Here is a 23,213-nt window from a genome sequence, read left to right as displayed (position 1 = left end):
GTTGTGTCTTCTTGGTCGGAGAGAAATCGAAATATTTGTTGCCCATGTTTTCCTGTTTTATGTTTTTTGAACTTTCAACGTTGTCGTTATGAGAAGGTTTACATGTACAAGACAGTCATAACTCAGGTTTCAAACCGCTCGGCACTTTTTTACTCGCTCACATTCGCACTCAAGAGTGTGACTTGCAGCCGCACCCCCCCCCCCCCCCCCCCCCCCCCCCCCCCCCCCGACCCAGCACGCAGCAGGTCGACCCTACTGGCTCACGTGTATGCGTAAACAACACCCTTCTCACCCCTTTCACCTCAATGGCTTCGTCTACTTGTTTGTTCACCCACATACTATGAATATTGCCATTGTTTGCTCCAGCTGATTCGCACGAAGGCCGCCGTGGAACCGAAATCCCTCTTTCGCAATATTACTGTCAAAACGTGCCAATGTAGTACGGAAGTCTTCCACTAATTTAGTACTACAGGTATGTGTTGCATGTTAATTCAAAAATAATTTAATAAGGTTCATTTTGTTTCGCCGCTATCGAAGGAGAAGACATACAAAAAATGTACCGTACGTCCGTTCGGCATTGGTTAACTATTCGTATGCAAAATGATTACATTTTCTCTCTTCGGCTACAATTAACAGAGTTTTTCATGAATACAGAGTTTGTAAAATGGTCGTGAAGAGGCAAGGGAATGGATATGACTATCATGGTGACACAAAGCCCGACAACTCGAAACTGGCTCCGCTGGCGGCGGAGGAAATGTTTGAGCTGCAAGACATTGGATCTGAACTCGACCGAGCGTTTCCACCGACGACGACGCTGCCGACAACAACTCCTAACGGCTCAGTTCCGAACGGTTCTGTGCCGCACCACCCGCATTCAAACGGACATTTACCGACAATGCCAGAAAAGGACGAGTCAAATGAAGTTACAGAAGTCAGTGTGCTTATCAAATCTCCGGAAGACACCCAGTCAACAACTGGTCCAGTTGACAAGTGAGTCGCTTTTACTATATACTGATACTCATATACCTGTGCAGATTTCAAATTTAAATGGACTGAGCGGCTTTGTCCACCCCACCCCACTGCTCCTCAGCTGTTGTCTCGGTCATGACAGTGTCGTTTAGTAGACCCGGGTCACTTCCCCGGTCCCAAGCAAATTGAAGCTGAGGGGGAAGTGGTGAAATGTTAATTTTAATTTAATTTACAGTTTCCTCCTGAAAATGTGCAGATGATTGGGCCTCCTGTACGACGGTTCCCATGGCCGCCGTGAAACACGTTTGATTTCGTGTACAGTATCGACTGAGCAAAGATCCGAGCTTTAATACCATGGCTGCTGCGCTTGGCCCTTGCATGGAGGTAGGAACCTCCATGGCCCTTGTTAGTCGTACTGGAAAGTAACATAGAGGGAGGTAGGTACCGCGGGTTTCATTTGCTGTGTATCGAAATACTCAGACAGCCTGCCATGGGCTTTGTGGAGGTCCGTAATGGGGGCCCCTCACCCGGTACCCATGGAGCGACTGACTGTGCTGCCAAAGACTGCAATCAGCCAACCTTGCTACAGTTGCACAAGTCACAATATGTTTCAATCAACGGTTCCAAAATTTAAATAGATGACAACCGTGAAACTTTAAATATTTACTGAAGAGCACAGAATAGAATTAACATAATCCTGAAGAACAGATCAACATGCCATCAATGGTATTTGTCATAAAATTTTACACATACCCATATAGTAAAAAGTTTCTCACTTGTACGATTTTGATCTCCTATACATACTTTTACCATTATTTTTTAAGTTTAAAGGCCTGCATTGGCACCAGATTGTCTCATCAGAAAATTTACCCACCAGATTAAATTTCAATGGAAAACAAAAGGCTATCACACCTCCATAATCCTCTTACAGACTAGAACAAAGGTGATCCCAGGGATTGCGAACAGTGCCTTTAAATTCGTAATTGCCCCCACTTAATGACTTAGGTTGGCTATCTGTAGGTTTTCAGGTGTTAAATTGTTTGTGATATATTGCTGTGGTCATAACAAAACTGGAAGAATGTCGAAATATTCCTTTCATTTCACAGTCATAGTCTCACACCAAATTATGGCAAAGGCAGCCATAGTGTTCATTGTCAAGTTATTAATTATTCGTACATATACTCAAAATCATTATAATGTTGCATTCAATGTCAAGATAACAACAGGGCATGTTATGGAATGAGACAGCTAGCTGAGTAAATGCAGACAGAAATTGTCGTCTGTAAAGAGAGGAATGATTAACCAATAGTGCCAAGGAATCTGCACCAGTTCAAAGACAGTCTTACTGAAAAGTGACCTCAATCATGCATAATTTGCTAAATTTGTATTCAGGTTGTATATTACACAGTCTGACTTTTTATTAACACAAAATGTCGAGTTCAAAAATAAAACAGTCTAATATTTAACAGCAATCGCTCAAGTGTTCAGGATTAATCGTGACACAAACACTGGAGAATGCTTAAATTGAAGACTTTATGATATCATAAGAAAAACTTTATAATTGCAGTCACATAACATATAGCATGTGTTGAGAGAAATGTATAGAGAAAATTAGCAAGAGCTGTGCAGGCAAATCTGTTACTCAAAGGACAACATATGTTACAATACACTGAACTGAAAGGCAACTGAAATGCTATTAGACAGCTGCTGTAAGGATTGTAGGGGTGTCATCCAATTATATATACCTCCAATCGATAAATAGTAATCAAAATTTGGACAGCTATTTTATGGATATTGTGTACTGGCAAGTCAGACATAGCCAGATTTATGGAGTTCGTTCGATCAAATGCTTTGCACAGTGAAAATACAAGTTCATCAGAGTTCAAGGCTAAAATTATCTGAACCCACAACCCTAGATCTGTACTTTCCTTGTTTATCGAAAAGGTGACTTTAAACCTATATTCATCGCGATCGTACAGTTGTATTATTTTAACCCTCATCATGCCAGGTTCATCAGTCACCATAAGGTCAAGCAGTGAGGCAACAGCATGTCTCATATGGTACATTTTAGAACAGACTTGAACATTTGAAGGCCCCTCAAAACATTGACACTGTAACATATGATTTTTCACTGACTTGGTATGTGGCAGCTTGACAGCTATATTTGCGGGGAAATGTGTTTAAAACATGGGACTGTGCTTAAACTCTTGTATTTGGACATGAAACAATGAAATATGAGTTGTCAATAATGTTACATGAATATGTCAGGGGTTCAAGGAGGTATTTTATAGTTTTCGTTGTGTAAATAGCTCCATTTTACAATAGGCCTCTTACACTGTCCTTGATATGGACCTGCGACAATGGACTACTGGCAAGCATGGTGCATCGTGGTACTTGTCAGGTGGCTGGCTACCAACAGCACTCCACTGAAATACTTAAATAATGGTTACCCTGATTCACCGATAAGATACTTGGAAACTGTCTGTCCCTATGACAGCTGTTTTAAGGTGATGCATTGTGATAGAAAACTCTGTATCACGGTGGTGCCTCATGTCTGGCGAGTATCTTTTAACAATGCCCCAATTAAGTAGTTTTATCAGAATTGACTGAGATAGGCTCATATCATGCATTGATTGATATGATGGAAATTTGAATGTCAAATGATGGAATGACACATTAAGTACAAAGTACAGAATCCATGATTGTCGATGTACGTTCTACTGGATCATGAGATTTTCAAATTGAAGAAGTGATGGCAGCAAAGCACCTGTGATTTAAATAGACTCATGACTTTTTATGCGCACTCTAGCTATAGTAAGGCAAAAACTACACTAACTATTATGAATATCATAACTTAATTTTTATGCGTCATGTGAAAATAATTTGCATGGCACATCTTTGGCAGTTAACTGTTTTGTGTAGTTGAACACCTAAACATTGCAATGCCCCTTGTGAAATACCTTATATTTGGGAGTGTTTGCGAGGGATATTTTCGTCACCACATTTATAATTCTTCCAGTGTAATTGAATACCTATTATTAACCTATAGTGGGTTTTGTGAAATATGTTTCACTAACACAAACACTGGTTGGTGATAATTTTAGCTCTCATATGCCATATGAACATATTTTTATTCATATCCAGGGTATTTAGGTGAAAACTAAAGCTATGAAACTCAGAATTGTCGTATTTAAAATACAATGTAAACTGACCTGGTTTCTCAGTGCTGATCAAAAAACGCATATGAGAAATTAATTTAATACAATTTTACAATGTATTTGTAACATCACTTAACTCACTGTCAATGGGTACCTATATTCACCTCAGAATTGTATTCATACCATAGCATGACAGCAGGTCTATAAATGCACCAAATTTTGCCTGCAGCTTTACAAAGCTTCAGTACAACAACAAAGTCACAGTATTCAGAAGCAGAAAAATATCAGTTGAGACCCTGAAGCCTTTCAGTGTCATTTGCAATATGTAACTATCTTTTTTTTCTCAAGTCTAAATCTTGCTTTTTTAATGTACAAACAGAAGGGAAAAAAATACTTTTTGAATTGGATGATTCACAGGCCCTTATGGCAATTAATATGCTCTTACCTGAATACAGTCAGTCAGTACACTTATACACACACCTAATTCATTTTCTCTTTTGAAAATTTTGAAAATTTGAGAAATTCAGATTCTCTGCTAGATGTATCATTTGCCTCAGTCACAGGCAACACTGCCATTATCATGTATGTTATTTTGAATGTGTGTATGCATAAATGAAGCTTTCATTTCAAACTGACACAGGTGATAGTTGTTCAAACTGTTAGGTAACAGTTCCCAAACTGTAGCTGAATATTTGCATGCAGTGGAAGCCATTACAGCATATTTCACACGACAGTAAATGGACAGAGATTGGGGATAATATGTGTTAAACCAGTATTTGCTTTTGACGACTATGTTTTATATGCATTCAAAATCAGAGCAAACAGTGAATCCTGAAGATCATAAAATTTTGTCCACCATTTGCTCATGTAATGAACAAGAGCAAAGGTACATTGACATTGTGCATGATGGAACCAGAAATCGTAAAGAACCGTTAAAATCAAAGATTGTGATTATATAATATACATAGACTACCAATATAATGCAGGTGGTTGTACTCTGTACATGTATCTCTGTATTAGCTATATGCAAGTCCATGCATAGCTCTATTAAGCTATCTGACCACAAGTTGTGAATTGGTATAAATGTTTTGAACAAGTGAAAGGCAGATTGATAAACACAAAAGTGTTTAGACACATCTGTGTTTGACAAGATTACAGCTGCCAGCTAGCTTGGCTGTAGTTTAAAATGAGTGAATGCACTCAAGGCCAGCAGAGCACAATAGCACAGAACATGTGTGTACATCTCCTCTTTCAATAATCCACATTAATATTTCTATTACTACAATGCCATCTGTTGACTGTATGATTTCAATGCTGTACATTTATACACTTTAAGTTCCCTTTTTAAGGTAGCATGCGTGTCAAAAGTGAAAGACGTTATAAAATTTTGCTCTACGTTTCCTTGAAGAAACTTTCAACAATATTCCTTCAAATTTAAGAATAAAAATCAGGGGTTTCAGTACAAATTTTGGTACCAGAGAAAAATATTATCTTAAATTTACCGATGGTTCAAAATTCAAAATGGCTGACATCCCAATGTTAACTTAGTGGGAAGATATTAAATTTTCGATTTTCACAATATAAGACCATGAAAATTTAATTTACTCAGTCCAAGAGCCTCAAAATGAGCTTACAAATTTATCATTGTCAAGTCAAGGTTGACGTGCTGTTTCCCATTTTCCATTCTGAATATGTTCCACTGTAATAGTATAGCAAACTGCAGAGCCCAGGATTTTTTTTTCAGTCATGACTGAGAAAAATAAAGAAATACATGTAAGTCCTACTAGCAAGTACAAAATGTAGACTTGAAAATTGAACTTTTCATAAATTTAATCTCTGTAACTTTTATATGTCATCGTTTCATCAGTTATAGCTGTATCTGTCATTGCTGTTTAGTCACGTGACATTTCGTGTGTTCTACCCAACAGGTGGAAACTTGTGTACTGGATATTTGCCCTACACGGCCTGGGAACACTGTTACCATGGAATATGTTCATAACAGCAGAAGCGGTAAGTCGCCGTCTGATACTGTTTTAAATCACCCAGATTTACAGACTTCAACCATCCACCCATGGAGCGCATGACAGACTGACAGCAGGGTGAATGATACGCGTGTGATGCTGTGATGACGTGTGAATGTGTGACCTTGTTGTTGTTGATTAGATCAGTTATTGACAGCCTGTAAATGTTTCAGTCCATGAGGTCATCGCAGAGTAATCACCTGTAAACGCCAGTTCAGTGGATAATCATCCTCTAAAAAGACAGTTAAATTGTTTTCCCCGGGGATATACATACTACTATTATCATTACTGTTACTGCCCCATAATCTATCAGCCATGTTACATTTGTATGACAAGGTTTCGTATCTGCATACATAAATCCAGTTTCACATGATGAAATCACAAAATGCTGGAACAGGTACATGTATGCAGTTAGGCAAAGTTCTTGGTTTCCTCATTTCGTCAAAGAACTCTCAAACACCCACACATTCCACCTGTAGATCTCAGTCAAGGAATCGTACAAGAAAACACAATTTTTATCATAATTTGTGATGACTCAACATATTTCAAAGTCCACATTATGAAAAGAATGGTATGTAAATAAATTATGGCAAATAATAATGCAGGCATCGTACATGTATAGTCAGACTGGTGGTCAAAATAATACATGTACATGTAAGTCTTCCAGGTTTTCAAGTGCTGTCTGAATTGTGAGTTGGTAGATTTTTATGTTTGTCAAATTTGCAATCACCCAGTAGCTTCTGTCAATGTAACCTTTGCTTGTTTTAGTGTTACATTAAATTTTGTTTGAGGTCTACGTGTGGGACTAAACGTCATCCATATTTGTTTGTTTGTGGTTAACCTCACAGTACTTCACAGAACACAAGTTTGGCAATGTCAGCGACAGCGCAGAGTACAAGGACAAGTTTCTCAGCTACCTTGGCATTGCGGCTTTTGTACCCACTCTTTGTTTCGTGACAGTGACTCTCTTTATTCAGCACAGGTAAGTGACCCCTGGGTCATCTCGTGGCATGTGTACGTGTGTGCCTGCATTGTTTATGTTACCAGGACAGTGTTTTTTAGTCCCCGCGGACGAAGTCCGGCGGGGACTTATAGATTGGGTCCCGTCCGTGTGTCCGTCCGTCCGTCCGTCCGTCCGTCCGTCCGTCCGTCCGTCATCAACAGTTTCTCAGACACTGCCAAACCAATTTTGTTCAAACTTGGCACAAAGGCATAGCACTATGACCTACAGATGCACATCGATTTATTTTGCAATACGATCCAATATGGCCGCCAGGCGGCCATTTTATTACAATTTTTTCATGTACGGAGCCATAACTCAGACATGTTTCAACCGATTTTATTCAAAGTTGGTACAAGGACATTGACCAATGTCATAGATATGCATGTCAATTTGTTTTGTGATATGATCCAATATGGCCGCCAGGCGGCCATTTTATTACGATTTTTTCATGTACAGAGCCATAACTCAGGCATGTTTCAACCGATTTTATTCAAAGTTGGTACAAGGACAATGACCAATGTCATACATATGCACATCGATTTGTTTTGTGATACGATCCAATATGGCCGCCAGGCGGCCATTTTTTTCGATTTTTTCATGTACAGTGCCATAACTCAGGCATATCTCAACCGATTTTATTCAAACTTGGTACAAGGACATTGACCTATGTCATATATATGCATGTCGATTTGTTTTGTGATACGATCCAATATGGCCACCAGGCGGCCATTTTATTACGATTTTTTCATGTACAGCGCCATAACTCAGACATGTTTCAACAGATTTTATTCAAAGTTGGTACAAGGACATTGACCAATGTCATATATATGCGTGTGGATTTGTTTTGTGATATGATCCAATATGGCCGCCAGGCGGCCATTTTGTTATGATTTTTTCGTGTACAAAGCCATAATTCAGGCATATCTCAACTGATTTTATTCAAAGTTGGTACAAGGACATTGACCTATGTTATACTTATGCACATTGAATTGTTTTGTGATACGATCCAATATGGCCGCCTTGTGGCCATTTTTTTACAACTTTCCATGTCCTGAACAATAACTCAGACATGTATCAAGCAAATTTATTCAAAGTTGGTACAAGGACATTGACTTATAGTATACATAAGTACATTGATTTGTTTCTCGATATGGTCTGATATGGCCACATGGTAGCAATTTTGTTATGGTTTTTTTCATGTCGAGAGCCATAACTCTAGCAAGTCTCAACTGATTTTATTAGTTTGTACCTGGACATTGACTTATGTAATACATATACGTGTTGATTTTTTAAACAGTAAGATCAAATATCGCTGCGTGGCGGCAAATTTGTTACGATTTTCTCATGTACTGAGCCATAACTCAGACATACCGGTATTTCCACCAGTATCGTTCAAAGTTGGTACAAGGACATTGACCTATTTCACGGTACATGCTCGTCAGTTGTTTCACATCATGTAGCAGTATCATGTCAATTATTGAAGTTTCATAATTAGGTTGATATGTCAGAAATACTGCATCAAATTTCATGAAACTTTGTACAGATGTTAAGCTCACATTGCTTTAACAGTGAAAAGACATTTATCAGTGTCATTTTAATTAATTTGTAATTGCATATGTAATGAACTTTCCTAATTAGAGTGATATATCCACAAATACAACGTCAAATTTGATGAAACTTGATACAGATGTTGATCTAATAGTGTTGTAAATATTACATTAAACTTTATGAAATATGGTACCGGTTATCTATTAGTGTTAGGATAGAATGAAAAAATGTTTTGCAACATCCTGTCAACTAATTCCCAGTTGACTCATTTAATGACCTTTAGGATAGTGGCCTACATTGGTTTTATGTTTTTCATCACCATGGAACTCATTCTTGGCCATTGAGTGCCATCTGTATCAAAGTATTTTTATCACAGAACCTGTAATCAAAGTACCCATTAGCAAGCGGGGACTGGGTCATCAACGATGACTTGTTATTGCTTTATTGGAGCACTTGAGTGTCATGTACAATTGTAGCTGTGGAATACAGTATACAATTTTACTGCAAAGTTTTCCAGTCAGATGCTATTGTGTTAGATGATTGTGTGGCCCTTGTTGTGAAAACAAAAGAAATTGCAAGGCTGAATACATAGTAAAGTTGAGTCATGATGGCCAATGGTTTTTATGATGTTTACAATCATTTGTCTCATTTTAGTGAAAAAAAATATTTCCTTCTGTATTTTTGTCTACACATTAACCAAATTGAACAACAAATCCAACAATATTTGTTCAGGTGAAGTGAATAAGATCAAATGTCAGCAAACTATTTGCATCACAGCAACTATTTACTCTGTGGATATTTTATTTTATGGGAATTTTGAAATTTTTGAAATGCAATTGATTATTTAAATTACAGGACCATGACCAAGTCAAGAATAGGCTACAGTATTCTGTTGATGATTTTACTGTTTGCCCTTACTGTCGGGCTTGCCATCATAGACTCATCATCATGTAAGTATTGTATGGCCATAATTTACGTCAAACACTCGAAACACAAATAATGTATTTTCACTCTCCCGGCTGTCATCATACATATATTGACTCAGATTTGCAGAATGTACCATGATTAGGTAATTTTACTGAGGTCTCTGAGAAAGAAAAATGGATTGTTCAATGGGACTTGTGATTTGATTGTTCAGTAATGATCCCTTCCATCTTTCTGATGATCCATCGACATCAACATTGTTACATGACTCACCGAGAATGATAGTCTAGTAAAGTTATGGAAAAAGGCCCGTCATCTCTACTGAAGTGTAGACTTGCTCATCAAGCCTATATTGAGCATTCAGCTGCAGTTTCTTGAAGTGCTGTGAAGAAATTTAATCTCATTATATAATAGTACATGGACATGTTTCACCAGAAACTTATATGTTTTTTAAAGAAAGTGCAAGCAGAAAATAAGAAAAATAGGTGACAACTGAGACCCTTAACCACAAAGTTGACGTTGTCCCTTCCATTTCATTGTTCTGTGACTCATTACACTCAATAAGCACAGTCTTTTTGATATCAGTGAGATGGTCCCATCTTGATGTGTTGCATCATTTCAAGGTCAATCTATACAACCACAGACTCTGGAGTGTCTATGACGTAACCCAGACAACAGTGTCTGAAGATTACCAAATAAACACCGATTTCCAATCGTTGATAGTCGATAACCAGGGGCCTATTTTCTCCTACTGGCAACACTCCCTACAGCCCCCCCCCCCCCCCCCACCTCTCAGTGGTGCATACAGTTGGACTCTTCCAGCAGTGCAGATCGAGTTAATGATGTAGTAACTTATATTTGTTTCCTGTTATTATATTTCAATAAACTGTTATGAAACACTTTCTCAAATGGGAAACTTATGCATGAACAGATTTTGCATAAAAAGCTCACTTCAAATCATTGTTAACTCACAGCCTACCAAGTTTGAGATGAGTAATGATATGGTTTTAGTATTAACTTACTCAATTCATTTATTTCTCTCAATGACAGGGCCGGGCATTTTTTACGGAGTAACAATGGGAACCGTGGTGGCATTTAATGGTATGTTTTTCATGCAAATTTGTACTCTGCACTCTTCCCCATTATGCTAATGATGTTACGTGTGTGTATTCATAATTACATCGGGAGCTTTTACTGTTGGGCTCAGTAAAAAACTGACGCGAGAAATAAACATACGTCCAAATCCGGGGTCGAATAGCATTGACCAAAAAGCAGCATCAGTGGCAGCTAGCTTATGTTAAGTTATGGACTCTGCAGCCGCATACACACACACACACATATAGTGACAGTTGAAATACCATGTCAGCAGATTGGACGTATTTTAAATATTGTCACTGAGTTAAACTGAATCTTTTCAAGGCAACATATATGAGGTTAACATACTGAAAATTGCCAAAAATATCCTGGGCAGTCCTTAAATTGTAAGAAAATTTGAATGAATGGACACTGTAAGCAGTGTAATTTCCTTGCATCAGTTTCCTGATGAAGTAAAGGCATCAGTTTCAGTTTCATCACGTGTAAAATATTGACATTGTAACTCTTGAATTCCGCTGGACATTACGTGTCTTGTAGCATAATAACACTCACTGAGGTGACCAATTTCCTTCCAATTATCTCAACCCAACCTGATGTGGAGTTTCCCACAAAATATCAGACACTGGCACAAGCCTAAATTTGCATAGAGGGCTCTCTTTTGTAAATATCGTAAAACATGCATTATGAAATATGGAATTTGTTTTTCTTTTCACATTTGATAACAGGTGCTTCAGCGGTCTATCAGTCAAGCTTGTTTGGCTTTGCTGGAAGGCTGCCAGTGAAATATACACAGGGTGTACTTGCTGGCCAGGTAATAATGCAATTTATCAACCTCTATACGTGTGTCTGCTTTCTGATAGAAGGTTAAAATGCCATCCAGTGTACAATTTATAAAGCTGTTATGCATTGTTCGTGCAGTTTTTGAGAGAGCACCCAAGCAATGGATTTAGGGTACAATAGCTCATATATAACTGATACATTATCTTTTAATGACATACAATGTAGTTTTGTTCTGAAGTAAGACAGAGATTAATGTGTGTGTAATAAATTAACTGGATCATTACACACAGTGACTTAATCGTCGCTGTTTGCCATATGCCTGGCATGATGGTTATTTGCAGAAAAGAGCATTTGCAATAAGATTTGTTGCTTTCTGATGTGATCACACCAATCACACTTGATTTCTGACTGTTGTAGTCAAAGTGTGTCATGCAGAATTATGATGACTGCTTGAATTCCATCTTCTGATTCGTGAACAGTGAAACCCTAGATACAAGTGAAAAACTTGCCCCCAACAGCCTGCTACATTTCATTCTGGAAGGATCCTATCTTTCTGAACAAGGCTTTGTTGATACTGTTCGTGTGATGCATAACATCAGCATTTTCTCCATCTATGATATGACTTCTGTTCGCCATCAGGATCTGTTAATCAAGAATCCAACATTCATTCTGCTTTTCTAAAGCTATAATGCACCAACTTCAGCTGGCCATTGTTTTGTCAGGCACAATGATTTTCCAAGTCCTGTATCAACAAAGATGATGTTCACCATTGTTGTCACTGGGTCTCATTTCTGAAAGAGATTTCTCATAGATACGTACATGGTAATGATGCGCCTCCTGGACAAAGTAATACTCAATACCCAACTCAATTATTTCCAGAAGAATTATACTGGAAACTTTTGTGTACCGCTACCTTTTCTTAGCTCCCATTAGTCATAATAGCATTGGGAGCTATGGGGATCAGTCAGCTTCAGTGCCATCATCTGTATGTCTGGATGTACATCCTCTGCCAAAACTTGAGATCTAATCACCTCAGTATTTGATGTGTTAAATATACATAATTGATTGATTTCAGAAACTTGTGACAAAAATCCCATGACATCTCAGTGTGTATTTACAACATGTAGTCTTACATTACCTTGATGTTTTTACAGGGACTTGGGGGAACATTTGTGTCACTGGTGTCAATCCTGTCTATCACAGGTAAGTGCAGACACACTGTTTTTCTCCTACCTGAATATAATCCTCACATACCCTCTATCTTTTCACAACTCATCATGATGTGCTACTTAGTCTTTTCACAAGTCCACGATCTCAAGTGATGTCACTGTTTATCTGCAGCACTCATAGTATTTAGACTTTATGTGCAGTAATCTTATTCTATATTTTTCAGTTGCATCATCTCTCAAGGCGGCTGCCATTGGATACTTTTCCTGTGCCTTAGCTGTCCTGATCATATGCTATGCAACATTTGTTTTAATGAACAAACTGGTGAGTTTCAAACAAACCCCTTTCTATTTGTCTGGGAATTCCTTAAGAAATCACTTTTCAAATGCCATCAGAGGTAAAAATTGAGCATAAACAATACTATTTCACTTTTAAAATACTGGTACTACTATTTCACTCAAGGAAGGAAAAGAAACAAACAGGAAACAGATAATAGGTACGTAGAAATAGAAATCACCCCATCATGTAATCAATACTTGGATAGTATAATTATGTGAACAGCTCATTGTGCGTAACTGGTGCTTACAGCAAACACTTTGCACATCATTTGCCAGCAAATAACTTTGCTGTCAGTGGGGCATATAGCAGAGTTGTTCAAAAACACTCTGGCTTGTACATGTATCTGTAACACTGGGTATGAATTCTGCCGTTTTCTTATGTATATGCATTCAGTATTTCACAGTCACTAGCTGCAGTATCAACATAAGTCTGGCAGTCCTGCAGTCTGGTCTACCCAGTCCTGGGTCTGCATGCTCTATCATGCTGATAGACTTGCCCTTGAACCTTATACCAGTTGAATAGCAAGTAGCATTTGTCTAAGCAGACCTCAGTCCTCTGTCATCTTTGCTCAACCATGGCTACTGAGAATGAACCTAAAGAAATAGGGAAGGCTGTTACTCATTGTTGTGTATTACTTGCATTTTCCAGCCGTATGTCAAGTTTTACTTGCACCAGTCACACGAAGATGAAGACGAACCAGATGACAAGAAAGGAGAGGGACCACCCAAACGTCGGGTCCCGGCAGCACCCCCTTTCCTGAAGATCTTTTGGAAGGTAGAGTTTGGCACTATGCCATATAATATAGTTTGACTTTGCATTTCCACTCTGATGGATGTGTCTCTGTGAAATTATTATGAAGTGTGCCTTTGTAACAACTATGCTCCAGGATATCTTTCAGAAGACTATTTGTTAATGTGGCATGCAAAGGAGAGAGCAAGATCATATACTCTGCCAGACACTAAATATTAAAGGAATAACGGGTGACGCGCTGACCATTAACGTTTATTTGTGGGCAAGGGCGAGAGGAAAGCCAAAAATTAACAGGCGAGGCTTGCCGAGCCCGTTAATTTGGCTTTCGTCGAGCCTGCGCCCACAAATAAACGTTAGTGGTCAGAGCAGAGTCTGTTATTTCCATTATATTATCAGCGAACCCAAGAAAACCGTCAAAATTTCCGAAAATTTCAGGAGCGCGAACGACAACTGGGCCCCAGAAACTGAACAATACGCGACGCACTATCACGCGCGCTGTAAAAAATGGCAAATCCGGGGATGTTTCTGAGAAAAGTATCTCAACTTGACCTACAAGTGTTCCATTTTATTGTGTGATTGATTATAATTTACGTTTCAGCTGTAAAGTTAGGATACTTTGAGTTGTTAATCTTATTATTCATATTCATGGGCATGTAAACAAACCATAACTGTGTATTTGTGGTCAGTCACGTGGTTCAGCTCGACCAATCAAAATGCAACGGGCAGGGCATGGTAATATATTAAAGGATGATCCATTTTGCAGCATTTTTCACAGTTTGGGTTTATTTTGATTCCACCAGATCAAGTGGCAGCTGTTCAATATCTGGATGGTTTTCTTTGTCACGTTGGCAATTTTCCCAGCTGTATTGGTCCAGGTAGAGCCAAGTGGGGAGGTATCAGAATTCAAATGTAAGTGGCATCTTGTGAGTTAAACCCTCAAACAGCATTGTGATGTAACACTTCAGTGATGTATTTTACCCCGGACACAGACAGAACAGGCTTTCAACCTATCTGGCAGTGCCATTTCTGCACCTGCATGCTTCTCATGTCCCGAAGTGAATTGTGCGAACATTCTTTTTATACCATTGAAACACAAAATGGATACTTGAAACTTATGATCAGTGTTGTTATATGGAATTGCCACTGCAGGCAGACACAAGTCTGCATTTAGGTAGTATGTGCCTCAGAAGTGAAATACTAGAACTTTTGCTCAAAATTTTGTTGAGGAAACTTTTAAACATTCTTATTCAAAATCAAAAACAAATATTGGGGTTGACCGTGCAAATTTAGGTACTAGAGAAACAAACTACCTTAAAATTATCAATATTTGAAATTCAAAATTGTCACCATCCCTTAGGCTGTGTTCACTGTATGGGAAAGAATTGTTTTGATTCTCTCAAAAATAAGAGGGTATAAATTTTATTTACACCAAAGAGTTCACAATGAGCCCAAACAAATGGCAGATCAGAAGAGCATCGTAAAAATTTGAGAGTGTGACCATCTGTCCCCGAGGTGAATTCTACCTTAATATATCAAGCAGCCAAGACACATGAAAAAAGAAATGTCTCACCAAATTCATGTTGCATTAATTTTCATTTGTATTTTTCATTTTCAGTTAAATATTTCACTCCCCTGACCTGTTTCCTGCTCTTTAATATGTGTGACTTTGTTGGTAGCATATTTCCTGTGTGGTTTCAGTGGGTAAGTCAAATTATTTCATTCGTCCTCTTTGCAAATTCATACCAAATAAAAGAAAATAACCAGATGTTAACAGTGTTGCTGTCTGTTGAATTTGATGCACTTTAGGAAGGTAACTCTTGCGCATGTATGCGTAATGTGTCGTCAATGGACAGGGCACATTTTTCATCTGCGAGGGCTTTCAAAGAGTCAACCTCATTCAGATTTGTTCAGTCATTGTGCAGAAGTTCAGTGCTGATCTATTGTTGTCACATTTGACCTGGGTCATGTTCATGACCCTCAGTTTAGTTTGTTTAACCCTGATGTGATTTCAAGCACTCCGTTATTTATCGTTCAAGTCCCAAACCTTCAACATGTCACTTTATGGGAATGGAACCTTATAAGAGATTGCCAGAGAAAAATCGATGGAACCAACATATGTTAACACACTGATATTTTGCACGGATATTACCCTATTAACTGCCACTACATGTGCATCACAATCACCTGTGTACAAATTCCATCGAAAGAAAAAAAAACCAGTACCATTTTAAGCAATGTGATCTTTCTCCTCTGTGATGAGTTAGTAACCTCTTTAGTAATGTTGTTTTATCTTTTTCGTTCCAGCCAAGGTCAAGGTATCTTTGGATAGCGACTACAAGTCGCCTCATCTTCTTCCCAATCTTCCTCTTTAGCAACTACAGGCCCTATGCAAGGACCTTACCAGTACTTATAAATAACGACATCGTCTACGTCATCCTGGTCATGGCCTTTTCATTGTCTTCTGGCTACCTGAAAAGTCTGCCCATGATGGCTGCACCAAAGTAAGTTTTTCCTCGGTTTGGATAAATAAGTTGATTTTACCAAATTGAATGAAACACATCATGAACTTTTGCCGATCATTTGAAATGTAAGTTGTGCTTAAGAAACAAAACGTGCCACTCCAACCTGTAATGTTTGTCTACTGACACAGACCTGAGGATCATAAAAATAATCATAAAAAGGACAAGGTCGCAGTCCACGGGCATTGTTGTGTCTATTTTGTATCAGTGTAGAAGTCAAGTGGTACAGAACCTTGAAATATGCTTAAAGGACAATAGCCGTAACTTTTTTATAATATTTTAATCCTTTTTGTACACAAATCCCATTTTCTTTCTCTCCTCCATGAAGTATGTTGAAATACTAAGCATTAGCCCTCTGCCCAAACAATACACAGTGTGCACAACATGCAAACTAAGGTACTATTCCAGGAATATTAAGTAATGTTAAGGAAGCTTACTCCTATCAAGGGAATAAAAATCTACCCAAGTATTATAGGCTTCTCAAAATCTCCTTTGAAAAGATTGAACATGTACAGTGTTCTGCAATGACTAAAGGTGTCACCTAAAAATGTTGATGTATCAACATTAAAGCTCTATAGAGAGATGCTAATAAATGCTTAGTCTCATAATAAATTTTCCATAGATATAAAACAATTACGTTCTGCTAACCAGTATAAAGGGTCAAGTATCTACTGGTACAATGTAAATCTTTAATATCAGAAAGTGTGCAATACTGTTAAGGAAAACTTTGCCAATTTATATTTCCCCCTTTTGTGTAAATTGCAAGATTTTTCAAGATCGTATTATGAAAAGAAATGTACTCATTCCAATACATAGAGGCTGGTTTTCAAAATGTGAACTACATGTATGTGACCCGTAACAAAACCGTAACAGTACAATTTCTCTGTGGTCAACAGGTTGGTTGATCCGGAGTACTCTGCAACAGCTGGAGCCATGATGGCACTCTTCCTCATTATAGGAATATTCAGCGGGCTCAACTTCTCTCTGGTATTCCCTGCTCTTGTTTCCATCTGATTGGCATTCACCGTGGAAAACCAACGTCAGTAGTGATCCAAGGAAAAATTTCTATAGACAGTGTGGACTGCCTTACAATGTATAAACTGCAATTAAACTTTAGAGGAGCTTGTGGAACAAGTTGTCAAGAGAATACAGGCATCAAAATAAAGCAACAGTGACTTTGGAGTGTTCATTTCTTGTGACTATTTTCTCCTTGGCTGGTGATTGCCATCTGGGATGACAACAATGATGATAATGACAATGAAGAAGTGTTAATGTTTATATGCTTGTAACTCTTTGGATCACCAATGCTGTGACCTTCAAGTGTCAATAGAAAGAACATGGTGCTTAATACAAAAGAAATACCACAATTGACTGAAATAAACACTCAGTGTATTTCAAACATAAGATGTAATCTGACTTCCACTGGCACTGCTATCCAGTGTGGCTGACAAGATCTCCACATGTGCCAAGAAACCCTTCTAAGAACTTTTTATCCAGTTGTACATTTCAAAAAGCCATACTTGAATATTGACAACAGATCTTGTAAAATGCAACTCCAAAAGACATGTCCATCAGTTTGTGGCATTGCAAGGGTCCAGCTGCCATATAATATATGAACTATAGATATATATTTCAAAAAAAAATGTATTTTTAAAAAATGACTCTGAAATCATTGAACTGATGTTAGAAACCTGTGCTCTCAGACAGTTGTCATCACTGTCTGTTTGCAGACAGAAATACGTTGTCATGGTCATGTTAAGAATATTTTCATTGATGTGGAAGGTGTATTTCACTATTATCGTGAAAAGTAGCCAATGAAAAGTGTTACATTGACTTACATGACTCTTATGTTATGTTCATTGTACAAAATATGAGCGTGTGTGCCTGTGATGTAATGATATTTAAGTTGAAGTTGTGTTATTATGTTTGATATCAGTGTCAGATACATTGCATTCAATTTATTCAGTTATTTTTCTAAAATTCATTTGAATAGCAGCAACATTTGATACTTGTTAAGTGTTCAGTTGGAGCGAGTGGACCAACTCAATTTCACAACAATGGTAAAAAGTTTTCTGAAAAAAATTTTGTGCGGGACAAATTTAGATCAAAGAGACAAACTGAATTCTGTATCTAATTGTTTTCCTAGATATTGATGATATGTATATAAATATTACATAATTATTATAGGATATTGATTACGTATTATTGTTGCCTGTCATTGTAGCAAAGCTTTCTTATCAACCTGTGTATTGTATATTTTTGATATTTACATCAGTCAGAATCATTACAACCAGGTATTGTCTAAAGAAAATTCCTGTAGCTTTCAGAAACCTTCAAAGGAGGGGCCTCTTCATAGCCTGCAAATTTTATAGAAAGTAGAAAGCTAGCAACCGGACAACTGTAAAGCCCAAAGTACAGAGATTACTAATATCTATGTAAAATATATCTGTTCAAAGTCATAAAGTTCATGAAAAGTATTTGACCAAATTCTTATATTATTATATGAAAATGTATTTGTATTTATATTATAGCCATGTGATTGAATCTATGCTTGTTTGTGCTCAGCAATATCTGTCTTTGAGTGATAATGTGATTTGTATCTGTCACAAACTGCATTTAGCAACTGATTTTAGTCAATCATTCTTCTATTGCTGTAAAACGCTTTAGGAATACTATCCAATTAGAGTTGGTACATGTATCTACAGTTTTCATTGAAAACTAGAGCAAAAAATGGCAGGGCAAGATTGTCTAATAATATTTTTGAGTAGCTGAAAAATAGATAGGTAAGATTTTCAGGGTAAATTTTAAAGTAAGAACTCAAGCAAATGAAATACTTGTAAGTTCGTAGAAAATAGAGGGGCGACAAAGTTGGTGCAGGGAATTCAGTCAGGGTTTTCAGTGGCATTTTGGATAGTAATGCGATATCATTTTCTGTAGCTCAACCTGGTTTTGCTGGCAACCAGCTTATTTGTTCAATTATGTTATTTTTAGCTGACACAATTTTCATGACATGTGAGGCCGCTGCCACATATATATGATAGCTTAATACTCTGTATGTGTTGTTATGAGCATATCAATTCCCTATTACCAGCCTCAAAGAATTCAGTTCATTAGGATTTTGTAGCTACTGGGTGTGAGCTGGCTGGCAGGGGCTATCATATCATATGTCAGGGAGCTGTCAGTGGTACAATAGTAAAGAGAGTTATTCACATGTGAGTGTGTTTTTTGTCAGTGGATACATTTTTTGTTATGTGTTTCTTGTAATTTACAAATTTTTATGCTTTAATCAGTTTTGAAATGACAACTTACATTTGACTGGCATGGGTGTAATTCATACAGAGTACCTGTGACCTCTGACACTTCTGTTTATTGTACAATTATTTTTGTATGTACATTAACCTCAAAGTACAGTACATACTGATAGAATGTTACAGTATTTGAATTTGGTTATTTTTAATGCTTGTTTGTCAAGTTTAACTTTTTCCATCAAATAACAAGTGTATATCACTCAGTCATATCACTGTTCATGGTCACAGTTATCTCTCTCTGTCTAACCCAGTTTTTTTTGACATGCCAGGGAAAGATACGCCAATATTATGCAATGGTGCAAAGAGTATTCTGTTTTTAAGTGATTTCTCACAGATAGCAAATGTTTGCACTGTGATTACCATGTTAGCATGTACTGAGTGCCGTTTCCAATGTGGTTCCTTTAATGGCACATGTCAAGCTTGACAGGGTTAGGGGTGCAAAGCGTGTACTTTACTTTAATCAGACACACTTGCCAGGGTGTGACAGCTTTACACAAACACACCTGTCTGTATCATGACACGTCAGCATTAATTTGTTATTTTTTGTGTGTCATCAGCCAATCCAAACAGTTGGATAACCGATTTCTGATAACAGTATCAGCCTTGGCAGATTGACATGTTGAAATTCTTTCTCTGGGTGGGCTAGGTTCATGATACCACTGAGGAAAGTCACTGTGTACCAATTTATACAACTAAGTAAAGAACAGATTGAAGGAAAGATCTACTTGGTGGTAATAGAACTTGTCATAAACTCTTCATAATCTGCGAAAACAAAACAATCTTTCCCTGAACTAAAAAAGTAACAATAGAATTGACCCACAACTCTGTTGACCATAAACGACTTGTTTCATTCATCTCTTCATAAGTGTATGCATAATCCATGTGAGAGATACTGAGAAAAATTGCAAACCTCATCTGGGTCTTACTCAGGTTTTCTGACATATTACATTTGCATATGTGTCTGATCAGTATTTGATGTAATATCATACCTTTTTTTGGCATGTCCACAGTTCAATAGGTTAGACTGCAACCTCATATCGGGTCACTATACATTCTAGTCATAAGTTAAACTGAACATTGCATCATTTTGCATTCAGGTCTTGTCAAAAGTTTGAATTTAAATCTGAAATCTCCCATGGTGCATAATCCTTCATCATAAATTTGCAATGAGCACTATTTTGGTCACTTAAGCAGGAAATTACAGGACCGTGGGCACACAATGGGGCCATTTGCATACACTGGGCTGGAGTGTTTGAATTCTCATAGCATTGCTTGACCGTGTGATAAATTTGGATAATCATGATGGGCACTTTCATGAAATATGCAAAGAGGGGTCAAATGGTTTTACCTGGAACACATTTTGAAACACAATGCATTCTTCAACAAAAACATGGATCATTTTTTCAGTTTATGTTTGACTCAAGTTTAGTCGCTATATGTTCACAGACATCAACACAAGATTCATCGACAATGGGATTATTGGAATGGGATTCTGGGACCAAACATGACACGTCCGATCAGTAGGGTAGCTTCTTTACATTTACAGAGATTTATGATAATCTGACTTTTATAGGGAAAGTTCCAGTTTAAGTACAACTTGTGTCTTTTTGCTCAGGAGTACAGAGAGCCAAGCAATGTTTATTTTGACCAGGGTCCTTGTATTCCACAACACTACTTTTTAAGCTGAACATATTTTAAAATGAAGAACAAGACCATTGTTTTAGACTCAACTTTATCTATTTAAAAGAGGCTTTCAAAGTGCAAAAGATCTCTTGAGTTCATTGCTCCATTTCGAAGAGATCAAACCAGAGTGGCTTCTGTAGTTTTACAAAAATAGTAACCTATTAAGTTGGGCACATTCCCATTGCGGTCAGCTGATTCCGTCAGACCATCAATCACAAAACCAAATTTTCTTCAACAGGAATGTTTGTACTTGAAAGAGTCAGGGTACAGTAGCTAAGGATCACTTCTAGATGTTCCAGAGATATAGAGTATGCCCTGGAACATTGTTATTTAACTGTTATCAGTCTTTTATTTTGTTTTGTTTTTTTTGGAATGTTAAATGCACTGTACATTTTCAGCTGTGTATTTTAATATATGAAAGACATGTAGGTTCCATTATGTACTAACTTGTCATATGGCTTTTTTTTTTTGCCTGTAGGTAGTTCATGCCTCGAACTTGAAAGACTTAAACTTTTGCTTAAATTTTCCCAAATACATGCACACTTTAAATCATTCCTTTTCAAAATCAAGATCACCATGCAAAATTTGGTTATAGAGAAACAAATTACCCGATATTTACCAACACTTGAAATTCAAGATGGCCGCCATCTCTGTGTTAACCCTATGGGGAAAAATAAAATTTTCAATCTTCAAAAATTGAGCCTGTAAAAACTTAAGTTACTCAATGATCTTTAACATTATCCCCAACAAGTGGAAGACCAATATTTTAAAAGATTGACTGTCTGAATGTCTTTCCCTGAGGCGCATTCTACCGTAGCCTATTAGTTGTACACTGCAATCTGCTTGTGTCATTTTCAAATGTTAGAATTTACTTGTTAGCATCCCACATTAGAAATAGTGTTTACTGTTTTCAAGAATTTATGACGTAAGTAATCTATCCATATACCCTCACAAGAAATTTACAAACTGACTCGAAAAACTTCACTCATGAGTGATGTAATACATTTACCCTGTAGAAGTTAACATGTTGTCTGTTACAAGCAATAAAATATACAATTAAGGAAGTATCTATCGTGATGAGTTTTGATGTACAGATGATGTTGTCAATCTTGTATTCATGAAAATTCATAGGAGCAATGACATCCAATGTGTTGGTCATCCTGCTGCACAAAAAAGCACAAGTTATATGTTATGATTTGGTGTGTGTGTGTGTTTGTGTGCGTGCACTGAAAGGAGAAATACTGAAACTACCTATTAAGTGTTGAGTCTTCAGACTTTTGTGCTCAAGGAAACACTTTGTAGACCATGTATTTCATTATCAAGTATGGTTACCAAAGATCAACAATAAATATTGTTTCTATCTGTTGAGTGCAGGAAAATTTTACGTTAATGTTATGACAATGATTTCTGCACAGTACAACCAGAAAAAAAAACAAGAAATATTTCAACCAGAAAAAAGGAATGACAAAAGTAAATAAGGTCTGAAACTTTAGGTACTGGATGTCAACTTTAGCAACATGCACAGCACTACAGCTAGCCCCTCTTAGTTTGAGCATACACAGTCTCCCCCCTCCCTCTACTGTCTATGGTTTGAGCAGCTGCAGTCTGTTAATATGTAACAGTTCATAAACAATGACAGGAAATGACTCAAGCCTGTTTCAGTCACTGGCATGCCATCACTCCTGCACATTTGCAGGATTTCCCTTTTTCTTACCTCATTTGCACATTTTTGACACTGACATGTTCATTTGAACAAATTCACATCCCAACCCCTGCATCTACCTGTACACCAAATACTGAGATTGTAGCTTTGGCGGTATGGGAGCCTTTGTGTGTGACGGACATACATCCGCACATACATACCCACAAACATACAGACATACAGACGCCACAGACTCATCATATAAGCTCTTTTTGGTATTTATATACAAAACCAAATATGAGCTAAA

General features: G+C 37.5%; 1 protein-coding gene across 3 annotated transcripts; it reads left to right on the top strand.

Moving 5' to 3' along the window:
- Positions 1-335: 335 nt before the first annotated feature.
- On the top strand, positions 336-22,328 carry LOC139149863 (equilibrative nucleoside transporter 1-like). 3 transcript variants are annotated; one of them, XM_070721862.1, is made up of 16 exons: positions 336-472; positions 655-990; positions 6,056-6,137; positions 6,997-7,130; positions 9,555-9,649; positions 10,674-10,724; positions 11,444-11,529; positions 12,653-12,701; positions 12,892-12,989; positions 13,653-13,778; positions 14,555-14,663; positions 15,370-15,455; positions 16,059-16,255; positions 17,170-19,772; positions 20,640-20,762; positions 21,167-22,328. In XM_070721862.1, exons 2-14 carry the CDS (start codon positions 665-667, stop codon positions 17,285-17,287), a joined length of 1,557 nt encoding a protein of 518 aa, XP_070577963.1. In that variant the 5' UTR covers positions 336-472; positions 655-664; the 3' UTR covers positions 17,288-19,772; positions 20,640-20,762; positions 21,167-22,328. The 3 variants fall into 3 exon arrangements, with proteins under 3 accessions (XP_070577963.1, XP_070577964.1, XP_070577962.1); XM_070721863.1 differs by having other exon boundaries at positions 340-472; positions 17,170-19,683; XM_070721861.1 differs by having other exon boundaries at positions 340-472; positions 17,170-20,762.
- Positions 22,329-23,213: the final 885 nt, after the last annotated feature.

Source organism: Ptychodera flava, chromosome 14 (genome assembly GCF_041260155.1).
Source record: "Ptychodera flava strain L36383 chromosome 14, AS_Pfla_20210202, whole genome shotgun sequence".
NCBI classification, from domain to species: domain Eukaryota; kingdom Metazoa; phylum Hemichordata; class Enteropneusta; family Ptychoderidae; genus Ptychodera; species Ptychodera flava.
Note: the sequence above shows the minus strand (reverse complement) of the source record. Positions and strands in the feature narration are given on the sequence as shown.